At 48.2% G+C, this 12,875-nt stretch overlaps 1 protein-coding gene across 1 annotated transcript; it reads right to left on the bottom strand.

The window, feature by feature from the left end:
• Positions 1-1,241: 1,241 nt before the first annotated feature.
• Positions 1,242-12,875, bottom strand: ITFG2 (integrin alpha FG-GAP repeat containing 2). The gene is made up of 12 exons (XM_088531324.1): positions 12,775-12,875; positions 11,564-11,659; positions 11,419-11,460; positions 10,446-10,626; positions 10,004-10,143; positions 9,410-9,558; positions 8,119-8,213; positions 5,602-5,655; positions 4,176-4,267; positions 2,987-3,104; positions 2,206-2,379; positions 1,242-2,030 (listed from the first exon to the last, which is right to left on the bottom strand). The coding sequence occupies exons 1-12, from the start codon at positions 12,868-12,870 to the stop codon at positions 1,927-1,929; spliced, it is 1,341 nt and encodes a 446-aa protein (XP_088387450.1). The 5' UTR covers positions 12,871-12,875; the 3' UTR covers positions 1,242-1,926.

Here is a 12,875-nt window from a genome sequence, read left to right on the forward strand (position 1 = left end):
TAGAAGTAGCAGGAAACCAATGTACTGAGACCTAGGAGATCTCATTTTCATCAGGAAAGTAGAGCAAGACTGATAAGAATCAAAGGGTCACACTAGCCTACCAGCAGCTCTGTTTTATGTGGTAGATGCCCACTTGGACTGGTGGCTTTATATCTCAGCATCAAAATAGCTGGCAGAATTTCCCAAGGCTCCAAGCCCCAACACGATTCCTTGCTTTAGTCCACCAAGAGAGGCTATCAGCTCTCCAGAGCTGACAAAGTCCAAGCACTGCTGCTCTCATAGCCTGATAGCTGCCCATAGCCTGATCACTACTGTTACCAAAGAACCACTGTACTTGCAGAGCTCCGGCTTCAATGAAGGGTCTAGCTGGACAAAGCACTTAGGTAGTTTTACAGGGGAGCATTTAAAGATGTCTCTGAGTGAGGCCATTATAATGGAAAAGCTCCCACCAGTTAGTGGCCTGGGAAGCAGAAGAATGCTGTTCCCCAGCTCACCGTAACAGCACAGCATGTCCATCACCTCCCTGCTCCAGGCTTCCACTCCTAGAACTATCCAACACAGAGGACAGAGGCTGTCCTGTAAATACATAAACTGCAAAGAAAAGTTAGGGGTATGCAGAAATCCTGCTCTTCTCCTACATGTTTCCTACTTCAACAACAGACCTTTTGGCTGAGCCAGACACCTCCTTCCTCCATATCAAACTCCTTCTTCTAATGTTAGGGCTGCTCTTGGATGTTTTGCAGAGCATGGCACAGCAAACTTGAACAGAGTGCAGTATCCTCAAGTGTTCTCATTTGCTAAAGGGAGGTCACTGAATTAATTATATTTGCCCCGACTTGGATCCAGCCTTCTCAGGCTATCGTATGGGTGAAAGGGGAGCTCCATCCATCATGCTTGTTCAACAGGACATCACACAAATGACAGAAGGTAACAGATGCAATGCAGCAGATGGATGTGCTGCTCCTGTCCTGATAACTGAAGACAGGCAAACAGCAAGCTGAGATGGGGAAGAGCAGAACACCAGCTGCACATGGCCAAGTCCCTGCCTGGGCCTCTGCAGATGAGCATCTTGGACAAGCCAGGGTTTCCTCCATCCTCTGCATACAAGCAAGTGGAGCATCCCCACTGGCCGACCAGTCATGTAGGATTCAAAGGAGCACGGAACTTTCTACAGCAAGAGGGAAGTGTGACATTCCCACTGCTTTTTATGAAATGGACAAGCTATCACTGCAATACCAATCCACAATTAAGACAAATTCGTTTTATTGCCCAGTTTACAGTTACTTTGCTAAGCCACAACCATCTCTGGTGTCACTCTGCCCAAGAGAACCAAGCCAAGCAATGCTTCCTGAGTACAGCTGGGGTTCCTTGGAGCTTTCATATCCCGTGGCAAGTCAGCAGTGCAAGTTGTGGTTCTCACACATGTTCCCAGATCCTCAGAACAGAAGGCAGCTTGTGAGAAACTCAGCTTGGCAGGAGGGGAGCACCAGAACAAAGGCAAACAATTCCTGGGTCTCCTGAAGAAAATCATCTGCACAGGACAGAAGTGGAAAGCCCCTCTCCTGTTGCCCAATTCAAGATCTCAACCTGCAACTCCTGTGCTATGAGCCCACAAGGAACTCTGAAGTTATCACCATAGCACCTCTAAGTACAGACCAAAAGCAAGACTGAGCTTGGGCCTTCTCTCCCTGTGTCCTCAGGGCTTGTCTATAGTCACCTAAAAAAGGACTTTGGAGAGTAGAGAATATGGAAATAGGCAATGGAAGGCCAATGAGCAGAACCCTGGACTCCTGCTGCCCTGGTAGCTTCCTCAGCTACACAAATCAACTTGGCACCATTCCTCAAGCCAACAGGCAAGCACTTGCTTTCCTGAAACCATGAAAGGTGATAAGGGGCAACAGATGATAGCGTGGTGGGTAGAAGAATCTATGCCAGGTCTTGACACTGTGCCTGGCTGTTCTGCTGGTGTTTCTCAGGAAAATATAGTGTTTTGTGAATCAGATCTTTGACGGAAGAAATATCACTTCTTTCTAGAAAAAGAAGAGAGAAAGATGATTGGTAGAGATCCTTATCAGGTAGCAGATTAGTCTCCTTGCTGAGAAGTACATGAAACTCTAGTTCCCGGGATGCCACCTGCCAACAACCATTCCTCACCTTTTTTTTTTTTTTTTCCCCCTGCATAACCCTCTCCCTTTCTGCACTTACCTACACCCAGCTGCTGCAGGAGATCTCCAAACTCTGGGTCACTCTCCAGGATTTTCAGCAGGTTGGTGGACTCCATTCTCTCCAGCTGGACATCCCAGTAAATGTAGATCTTCTGACTGAAGCTGACATAAACGAGGCATGGGCTGTTGCTTCCTCCTTTGCATGCGTAGAGGCCTGGAGAAAGCCAAAGGATGGAGATGCTGAACAAAAAGAGAAAGCAAATAGGCAGCTTTGCATGATGTGCTACCAAAGCTGTTTGCTTTCTTGCGAGCAGCCAGGTTGAGTTGCAGAGACATGAGCTTGGATATGGGAAGGCCCTCTGAGATAACACAAGAGATGCCTGTCAGTCTGACAAGCAAGTGTCTCTACAGTGGTAGTAGGAATGCATGGAGTCTGGGAATTTGCATGCTGCTTTTCACAGGTTTGAGAGCAAACCCAAAGGTCAGGCTGGCTCCATATCTCTCCTGGCATCAGCTTAGTTGTTTGCAAACTGAAAAGCAACAGTGAAGACAAAAAATGACCTGAACACTCCCAAACAGGTTAGGAGGAAAACAATCAAACGAACCCTATTCTCCATTACAGACATAGCACAGCATCACTTTCTTTCCTCACTCCTTTTTCCAGATGCTATCAGAGGAATGACTAGCTTGACACACTGCAGTATACAGGCCCCAGGAGAATTATTCCCCACTGCAGACATCCCAAGGGCCTCAAGTCTCCCAGAGAAGAACATTAGCGTGGAGGGAGAAATGCTGTGAGGCTTTGCAGCCCAGCTGCCCACCTGCACAGAAGGCGCTGACGTTCTCATCTGCTTGAAACCTGGCAACAGTCCGATCGTGGTCGATGATGTAGGTCTGGCCGTCCCACGCACATGCAATCACTTCCTCACGCCCATTGCCCTGCAAGAACCGTACCATCCCCGATTAGCACTCACTCCAAACATTCCTAGAGGCACATAGGAATCCTCCCTGCTTGGAGGGAAAAGCTTCTATTCTGGCACACTGCTTTCAGATGCGTTCAGCGCAGAGCCCTGGGAAAGGGATGGGTAATCTTGTAGCAGCAGTGGCAGATAATCTCTTCTCTTTGGGAAAAGCTGCTAGGCCTTCTGTGCGACAGGCTGGAAAGTGAGAGCACAACGAGGCAAGGACAGTAGAAAATATGGAAGAACAGAATCCGAAATCCAACTGTTTCATCCCACAGATCATACGGAACCCTGGGTCTAACATTGGTTGCTGCCAAATGCATTAAAACATAAAAGTTTCCCAGCAAATGTACCCATACTCTATCCCCCTCAGCACCCTGAACCTTTTCTCCCCCAAAGTCACGCGTATGCCATACATGTCATACAAGCTATATGAAATTTTCCTTGTTTTATTTTTTTCCCTCATCTTTAACTTTATTAAGCAGCCTAAGACTTGTGACAAAGAAAAAAAAAAAAAAGGAAAGAAAAGAAAAATAAATAAATAAAAACAAGACAGCAACGCCCAAACCACCTTTTCTAGGATATCTGCTGACATAGAAAAGTTTGTGTCACTTCCCCTCCTTGCTTTCTTTCTAAAAGTCTGGATGGTTTCTGGCCCAAGTTTCTCCCTGAAAGCATACTAAAATTCAGCAGAGCTCAGAAACAGAACATTAACTGAAGAAAATATCTTATAGAACTTGATGCCATCTTTCTCTTCTCTATTCTAATCCTCACGGATCCTAACAGCTTACAGACAATCAGGTGTAACAGCAGTGAGCAAAACAACCAGGTCAAACAGGCAACACAGCTCAACCTCTTGCAGATGGATGGCCTCACATGCCTGGGCTGCAACCTGATAAAATGCCCTGGGATAGTTAAAAGCTTCCTCGATGCCATCCTGGGACAATCCCAGCAGTCTTTAGTTGAGACTCCCTCTGCCCTTCCTGCATTCAGGTGCAAACCCATTTGGAGCTTTTGTTCCTCCACCCCATTAACACAAGACACTCACAGTAACATCCAGCTTTTCCAGAGCAAACAACTGGTGATCAACCTGCACAGACCAGAGAAGCTTATCTGCTCCCTCCATGAGTTTCAATGTTCCTGAAAGAGAAAAACAAATATTATTTTAAAAACATTAAGAAGGAGCAAGATGTCCACTAGCATCAGGGCCTGCAAACTCCCTCTACGCTCAGGGTCTTCATATGTAGTGAATCCTGTCACCCAAGCTGCGTCTGACAGCATTTTCTTGAGAGCAGGAACTGCAGACTGAGAAGAAAAATTGCAGGAGCCCTGCTAGTTAGATTGTACTCCAAGGCAGGAAAAAACCTGCCCAAAATTGGCTCCCAGAATACAGTACACCAGCCGATCTCACATCAGATAGCACTCAAAGTAGAAACTCCTTGCCACGTCCCACTGATCACTTGATCTCAGGAGGGTGTATTGGCAGGTAGGAGGTAAGGATGGGCTGGCTGGCAGCATGGACATGTCTCTGGGTGACTAGAGCTACACTGGACACTTCCCTCACACTCCATTCTGCCCACACTATCAGCCAGAGAGGCACTGCCATAGTACAAGGCAGTGCTGGGCATGACACACCTCAGAAGATGAACATGGCTCCACCCTCACAGCGTGTGCCTGTGTGAACTATGGTGAAGCTGGAGGTCATAAAGTGGCCTTCCAGACACAATCTGCCAGGCTGCCTACTTGGGTATACAGAAGCACAGTATCTTGCTGTCATACAATGGGGTTTTGGACAGAATCCCTGTACTAGTTTGGAGAAGCTGCCTTCCAGGCCTGAGCAAGGCCAGTTCCTGACTGAACATGCAGAGTCCAGGATCCATGTCCTTCCCTGCTTCTGGAAATAACACGAGTTCCTAAGTCTAACCTTCCATGTCAAACTTGCAGTGGGCCTTTGGGCTGATGACTGAACTTCTTCATGCACTTCTTCATTGCAGGGCCATGGGGCCATAAGAGGAATTAATGTTTGCAAAATGCTTAGAAATCAACAGATAAAAGAACTGCATCGGGGAAGACAGACGGCTGGATATTAATAACAACAGAAAACACCACAGGTTTCCTGGAGGAAACAAATTTGTGCAAGACTATTTAATTCAATAAGGAACAGAAAGACATGCTCAACTTCAAAAGATTTATCGTATCCTAAGATACAGGCAAGTGATCACACACCTGGTTGAAGGAAGCCTCATTCTCCATGAGAACCCCTACTCTTTGGCTCGTGTCTTACTTTCATGCTTACACAGGTATCAGCAGAGTCTCAAGACCAAATTATCTTGCCTGATCCAGGAGGTATTTCTGAAGTCCAATTCCCTCATGTTTCAAGACTAAAAGCACCGAGCCCCTCTTCCCTCCTTTGAATCAGTGAAAGGCCTTGGCTGCCTCACAGGACTCTCTCCCAGGCCAGCAGAAGGACTTACCATCTAGAGTACAGAGGGCAAAGAGCCCTGAGCCACTGTTCACACTGGAGCAACCTGTAAATGCAGAAGAGAATTACATGAGCTGATGCCTTTTCTATGAGTCTTGTCCCCTCCCTCTCCTGGGGAAAGGTCCAAAACAGCAAGCTGACCCATACTCCCTCCTTTGCTGCCCAGTTTTGACACTTCTAACAGAGATCTGCAATCTTACAAGTAATCCTACTTCCTGACAGTTTTTATCTGTGGGGCGCTAGTTTCTCAAAACACAAGAATCCTGAACCTTTCCTTTGCACTGAATTAGGCCTCTCTGGTTCTACTGGCTGCTCCTAGGAGTCTCTCTGCCTTGTAAGCACCTGCTGTAGGGCCCTGGTGGACTTAATTAAACTCTGTCTAGTCTACAGAAATGCACAGGCACAGGCAGAAGCATCATGAGGGACAAAGCAGAGAACAGCTGAAGCCAAACACAGCATTACAACTCTACCCTGACCATCTTGCAGGAATGGGGGCAGAGCCTTCAGCCATTTGAGGAAGGAGCAAGGGAATGAGGACAGACTCCACTAAGGGGGACAAAGTATTAGTCATGTTAGCACAAAAGCACCTCCATGGCAATTCCTGAATGAGTCTGTTGAGAAAGGCTCCAAGATCCACACTACCAACTCTACTACTGTAACTAGAGCAGAAATGTGCAGAAGCTGTAGTCTCCTCCCAGTAAACTTTGGACAGATGCTACAGTCCTTGCTTTCTGAACAGACTGGATGCTCGCTTTCATGCTCATTTGCATACTTACGCCTGTCTTTCCCAGCCCATGCCCCCATGGCTGTGAACTTCCTGTAAACAGTATCCTTTTCAAAGCCTGTATACCACACATTTGTGTGCAGAACAGCACTGGCAGGTGTGACTAGTTAAACCTAAAGAGAGGACTCCCTTGGACACCAGGTTACTTCAGCCTGCCTGCACACTGCTTTCCAGCCAACAGACAGAAAGGACATGCAAGATTAGGGCCGGGAAGCATGCTACATTTGGCAGGAGGAGCACTGGAGCTATATTCAACTACAGCTCCAAATAATTCCTTTTGTGACAATGTGCTAAGAGAGACCCAGGGAGGGACAGGAGAGTCCCTGGGGTCTGTGAGAATGCAGGAAACCTGTCATACAGGGACAGTAGAGCAGAGCTGAAGGCCACCAGGCTTTTTCCCCAGAGGGACGCAGTTCCTCAAACCCGATTCAGTTGCCCACGACCAGCTCTAGGCTACTGCACCCTGCACCCTCCCATGACAGGATCTGCCCTATTTCTGCTGGTCATCTTAATAAAAACAGTCAGCTGTTTTTGCCCCTTGCTGACATTCATCCAGACAGGCTGTGATTAAAAAGATCTGCTGTGCCCTCTTTATAGACTGGGCACAATAGCATTCCAGCTGTTTCACTACTGGTGGTCCAGCACAAGAGGCTTTTCCCACCCTTCCCTCACCCTTTCTTCTATGAGCCTCCATTGTTTTGTGGGTTCTCCTGATTAGGTATGACATTTTGCACGCAGTGAAATAATTAATTTCATGCCGGGATGCCCATGGTGCTCACAGTAGTAACTGAGTTGCAGAAAACAACAGGATGAGCAAGAGGGAGGGCATTGGGGAGGACAAGATACTGTGCATGTCGTGGGGCTGGGTTCAGAGGGCTGCCCATCTGCCCCAGGTCCAGCTTGACAGGAGAGCCTACACCCTCCTCAGACAGTGCCATATAATTAACACTCCAACAGGGTAAATGCAGCTGGAGTCTAGTCAGCTGCAGGCAGGGAATGAAAGCAGCCTACACTGGGAATCTGGTGCCTCTCTGCATTAACCTCACATGCACCAGGGATGAATGGGAGCCATACATTCTTCAAAACTGCCAAGACAGGGTCCAGAAGGTGACATTAGGCAGAAGTCAGAGCACAAAGCAGTTGCTCTAGAGAAGCACTGACAGTACATAAGAAATGTCTGAATAAAAGCATTGGTGTGTGAGGGCCAACAGGAGCAAGCAGCTGTGGAGAGCTTAGGCACACCACCTGAGCAGAATACATTGGCTGGAGACAGCACACGCTGAAACAGATGGGCAGCCCTGAAGGGACTGGAATTACGTATGTCAGGGGAAAGCAGGACGCAGCTCTCAGAGACCAGGCATCAGGAACCAAGCACTGCAAAGCACAAAAGCAAGTGTGAAGATGAGCCTTGTGCACAGGAGATCTTTGGATCTCAGGAGTAAGAAAGAGGGCATATGCTGCAGCCACGCAAGGACAAAGATCAGGAATGCCAGCGGAGCAGGGCATTGCGGCAATGCAGCAAGAGCAAACGTGAGGCAGTGGGGGCTGCAGAGAAGCTGCTATGCTGGGCGAAGGCGAAGAACAACCAACAACCTCTGTCCTTGTAGCTGCCTACCAGAGTTGTGATTTTCCTACCACAGGAAATCCAGTCTCATGCTGGACGCATTGGCAAGCTCTGCTAGGCACAACTACTCGGTCTGAGTCCCAAGGCTTCCAGTCTCTTACCTCTGCCAATGCTACCGATGAGATGAGTGGAAACATTCTTGTTGTGGATCCGACCAGATGTCTGGTGGAGAACAACATCTCGAACAGGTGCCTCCCTGGGGAGAAGAGAGACAGACATCATGGCAGGGACTGTGCCAGAGCAATCCTGTGCTCAGGCCGCTCCAGAGCTCTTGAAGGCCAGATGTGGCTGAAGCCTGTGCACAGGCTAACTTGCAAGTGAAGGACTCAGCAGTAAAGACTGACAGAGGAGATCAATTCTGACTGAGGGATTATTTACTGATAAAGACTAAGAAGAAGAATGCATGCCTCCTTGAGCATAAAAGGAGCTTGCCAATGTTCAGAAAAAAAGAGTGATTTTATATATGAGAAAACATAAAAGTCCAAAAATCAGACAGTGAATAAAAACATATATATTCCAATCAAGGGGAGAAGAGCAATTCTTACCATTCTTACTATGACTTTTATGTAATCCTGGCTGCCATTAACTCAGGAAAAACATTTGACTGGAGCAGAACAGATTCACGTGCCTGGGTCCAGGCTAGACGAGTACTGTGTCTACTAATGTCTCTAACAAATCAAGAAGATTTGCCCCGGGACCCTGGCATGACCTTCAGCTCTTTGCCACGCAGCTCAGAGCAAAGCTGCCCACTGGTAAACCCCCTCCTACTTCAGTTTCCTGTGTTAGCCTTTAAGTCTCTCAGAAGACCCCAGGAACATCCCAGTTCCCAACAAGGGGTCTGGAAGTACCAAGGACAATAACCTCCTTGCTCATCCTGACTACTTGGGTTTTGATTTACAGCACTTGTCAAGGGTCTCATTAGGAAAACCTCCAGCTACCAATTCTGGAAAAAAACAGGGAACACCCACAGTGTTGTCCCAGGGTTTCTGACTCGCTGGCCTTAGTCCAGCTAATAGTCACCACTTTGATAGGTCCTCATATTACCTGCTCCTCTTTCTCTGGAGATACAAGCAGCTCTCCTTCCTTATCCAGTGCCTTAGCCCTGGATATTGCCTTGTTGCCCTGGCAAACTGGTCTTATCACTTTCCTTACTCCGGGAGTAAAGAGTGAGATGCACGGAAGGTTGCACACGTCTGTGATGAAAGTATCCAAAGGAGTTCACAGGGTGCAGGTGAGGTTAAGGGACTGGGACAAGTCATGGACTCCCAGCAGCAGAGCAAGACAGTGAACATGAACTGCAGCTCCCCACAGCCCCTTGATGTGATGGTGTTTGCTTGTGAGAGGCTTGCAGAGCAGAATCTCGTTACGAACCCTTGCAGAAATGCTGCTCACCTGCCTGGGGCAGAGCTGTCTCTTCCCTCTGGCGTGGGCTGCTGCTCCAAGTCCCAGGTGCACAGCAGAATAGCATAACCACAACCAGGCTGAGAAACCATTAACTCAGGTGAGCCATCAGGGCCCGGGTTCACAGACAAGCTGTCCACCTGTAATGGCATGGGAAAAACATGGAGCAAGTCAAATTGAGAACTTCATACACCTCAAAGGACTCCATTGTGCATTTTGTATCAAAATTTAAAAGTGACAGATTTTGTGCTAGAAATCATCAGCAGGGGATGAACAAATTTATCTAGAGGGGCAAAATATCTAAATTACAGTAAAAGGATCTCCTACCAAAAGCCACTTAAGAACACCCAGGGAAAAACGTCTCTCGAGTCCTGCGAGAGCTGATGACTGTTTCCCAGGCCGTGCCAACCGTCTGCTCTGCATACACACAGGACAACTGCAGGGAAAATTTCCTTTCAAGCCACCCCCACTCCAAACAAGAAATAAATTCTTTGCTCACAGGACTGAGATTTTATACCCCTTAACCTGAGAAACCTCATGAAGACTGTATTTGGCTTGTTCTGCTCCAAGTATTCTGTTTCCTACCTGACCTTCTAGAAGCCATTTCTTCAGCAGGAGCAGCTGTCCCGAGACGTGGTCGGAGCCGTCAGATAGGTCCTCCCAGCGGAAGGCCCGCACCACCCTGTCAGTGTAACCCACCACCAACTCACACTTCCCATCTCCATCTGCAGGAGATACAGAGATGGATGAGCCTCTCAGGTTTTCACAGGCCCACACCCCCAACATTCAGAAACCAGTGTTGGGTTTCTACCAGATAGCATCTCAGGGGATCCCAATTCTGTACGAAGAGCCCTGAAGTTTACTCCTCTCTCTCAAGTACTTGGCTACGTTTGCTAGAGCAGCTGCCTGAGCAGGTCACCTCCTTCTGCATCCTGACACCTTCCCTATGACCTTCTCTATCCTCCCCCACTACCTCACACCCACTGAGTCACTCACCCTGTACTCTCACCCCTGCTGCAGCACTCACCAATGTCACTGATCAGCATGACCTTGGTGTTGGCAGGAATGTGCTGCTTGAACACCGGCTTCTGCTCTTCTGCTGCTGCCAACAACTCATGGTGGCCTGAGGCATCTGAGTGTTTTGAAGCTGGAGAACTCAGGTCAAAAAGATGAAACCAGCCCTCGGCACTCACGGCCACAACCAGGTTCTGTGAGGGAAGGAAAACACCTTCTGATTTTTCCTCTTTTAGAAGTCGTCCCCCCCGCAAGGTAAGGGAAGAAATGAGGGTGTATCTATCAAGACCAAGAGATGCTATGGAGGAAACAGTGAAGTTTCCAGCCAGTATGCAAACTACTCAGGTCCTGCAGTTCTTGTTCATTCCTCTCTGTAGGCTGACATGCACTTGCAGCCCTCAGACAATGTATGGCTTTCTCAAGCCTCATTTCCACTCCACTGCCATCTGGAGCAGAGACAGCTACAGTATGACAGAGCAGTGGGCCCAAACTTGGGAGTTTTAGACCCAGTAGCTCTGGTATTAATCTCAGAAATGACTGTCAAAAAAAGTCTTATTAGATATACTGAATTTGCTTTGTCTAGACTTTCTGTGTCTCAGTCTTGTTTGGGTGACCTTAAATGCAAACAGCCAAAGAGCAGCTCCACTGCTGCTGCAGCAAATCCCCTGGGGAGCGTGAGAAACCTCCAAATCACTGAAGTCTTCCAGGGCTCACACAGGGAGACTTGGTAATCAGTAACACTTCCCGAAGACAGGATGCGTTTCTTTGCTTATGAGTGCCTGCATATGGCTCACAAGCACATGCAGGTTACATATAAACAAGGAACCATTATTAGAACAGTAGCGCTAAAAATTCCTGAGGGACAGTATATCCCAGACAGAAAGTCCCTTTCCTCCTCTGCTCTCAATGTATGTCATAACTGTAACAGCCCAAGCACCACCCACATGCCCTACAGACAGCGCTGGGGAGGCTTCAGATGCTCTCACCTTTCCTTTATTGCATACGTCTCCCACTCCAACACATGTGAGCTACGGGGAAAAAAAGAAGCTTTAAGAGTTTAATAGTCAATGAAAGCAGGCTGCACATACATCAAAAGGCACAGACCATTTTAACATTTTGTCTACAACTCACCATTCCTTGGCAGGATCGCACAGTCCAGGGCTTGCTGTCATCATTCTTGTACACGTAGAGCTTCCCATTGGTGTCCCCCACCACTAGCTCGTTCAGCTGGACAAGAGAACAGGGCTGGTAAGAAGAAACTTACAGAGCAACATATCATTCCCAGCTTGGCAGGAATTACAAGATTCCTATCTAAAATCATTCCATGGCAAAAATCAGAAAAGTGAAACAAATTAAAAAAAAAGGAGCTATGAATCAACAGAGGAAAAAAGGGGGAAACAGGGAAAAAAGAATCCAACATAATTTTACTCTAACAGTTTAAAAGCGTGAGTGACTTGTAGAGCCCCTCATGACAACTTCATGTTATCTACTTCTCTAGCCATTGTTTCAGAGTTCTGCCACTGTTCATTAAACATCCTGCTCCAGTAACCACCATCAATACCCCACCTTCCACCCTGCACTCTGGACTGATCTTTCTTGATTCTTCTGAGGAAGCTGATGGCAATGAGGAAAACATAACCACTGCAAAGGCGCTCTGAGAGCACTCACAATTAGGTGTACACCATGTTTCTGTCTCACTGATGACATGGTTAAGATCTTTCAGAACGGTGACCTATTCCGAAAAGAGGGCTGCTGAAAAGTCATCATCTCCTCCGGCTTACAAGCCTACTCCACCTATTCCATCCTCCACAGCACGTCTCTGTATATCTAATTTTTGCACATCTCACTAGTCCTTGCATACATTCCCCCCACCATTACATTAATTCTAACATGAAAAAACTGCTCTGCTGCCCACCACACTGCTCGCCACTGCAGTTTTCAGGACTGCTGGGTACGGCTGTGACAGCATTTACCTTTTGAGGAAAAGAGAAAGCGTTTGAAATCTGCTGGAACAGTGACCTCTTCCTAGTTACTGCCAAATTAAAGTCAACAGAAGCAGCTCTTTGCAGGACTTGGAGCATCCCTCCCGATGCACCCGACCCTGCTCCCCGCCACTGCCTCCCCTCGGCTCCACATCCCCATTCACGCTACCCAGGGACTCCCTTTGGAAGCAAAAGCTCCCACCTCGCCAGGGATTCCGGGCACTTTTAATGTGCCCACTGCCTCTTCTCCCAGCGCTCGGTACCCAAGGAACGACCCGGTTGTGCGGCCCGGGCCCAGGCCCGCCCCCCGCAGCGACAGCCGCACCAGGCGGCAGCGAGACGCCTCCCGCCCGCCCGCACCGTGTCGTTGTCGGCGTCCCCGAGGCAGATGGCGTGCGGGAAGAGGCTGCCGCCGAACTCGAGCGCCACGCACTGCACGTAACTAACGGAGCGCATGGCGC

Source organism: Tinamus guttatus, unplaced genomic scaffold (genome assembly GCF_059628265.1).
Source record: "Tinamus guttatus ecotype Peru unplaced genomic scaffold, ASM5962826v1 Tinamus_guttatus_pri_ptg000408l, whole genome shotgun sequence".
In the NCBI taxonomy this organism is placed as follows: domain Eukaryota; kingdom Metazoa; phylum Chordata; class Aves; order Tinamiformes; family Tinamidae; genus Tinamus; species Tinamus guttatus.

What these genes read in the sequence shown, in the direction of transcription:
- ITFG2 (XM_088531324.1), bottom strand. Translation starts at nt 12,870, where the DNA reads ATGCGCTCCGTTAGTTACGTGCAGTGCGTGGCGCTCGAGTTCGGCGGC. An exon ending in AATGGCTTCTAGAAGGTCAG is followed by an intron (nt 9,559 to 10,003) that starts GTAGGAAACAGA and finishes ATGCCATTACAG; the next exon opens with GTGGACAGCTTGTCTGTGAA. An exon ending in CATCGGTAGCATTGGCAGAG is followed by an intron (nt 5,656 to 8,118) that starts GTAAGAGACTGG and finishes CTGCATTTACAG; the next exon opens with GTTGCTCCAGTGTGAACAGT.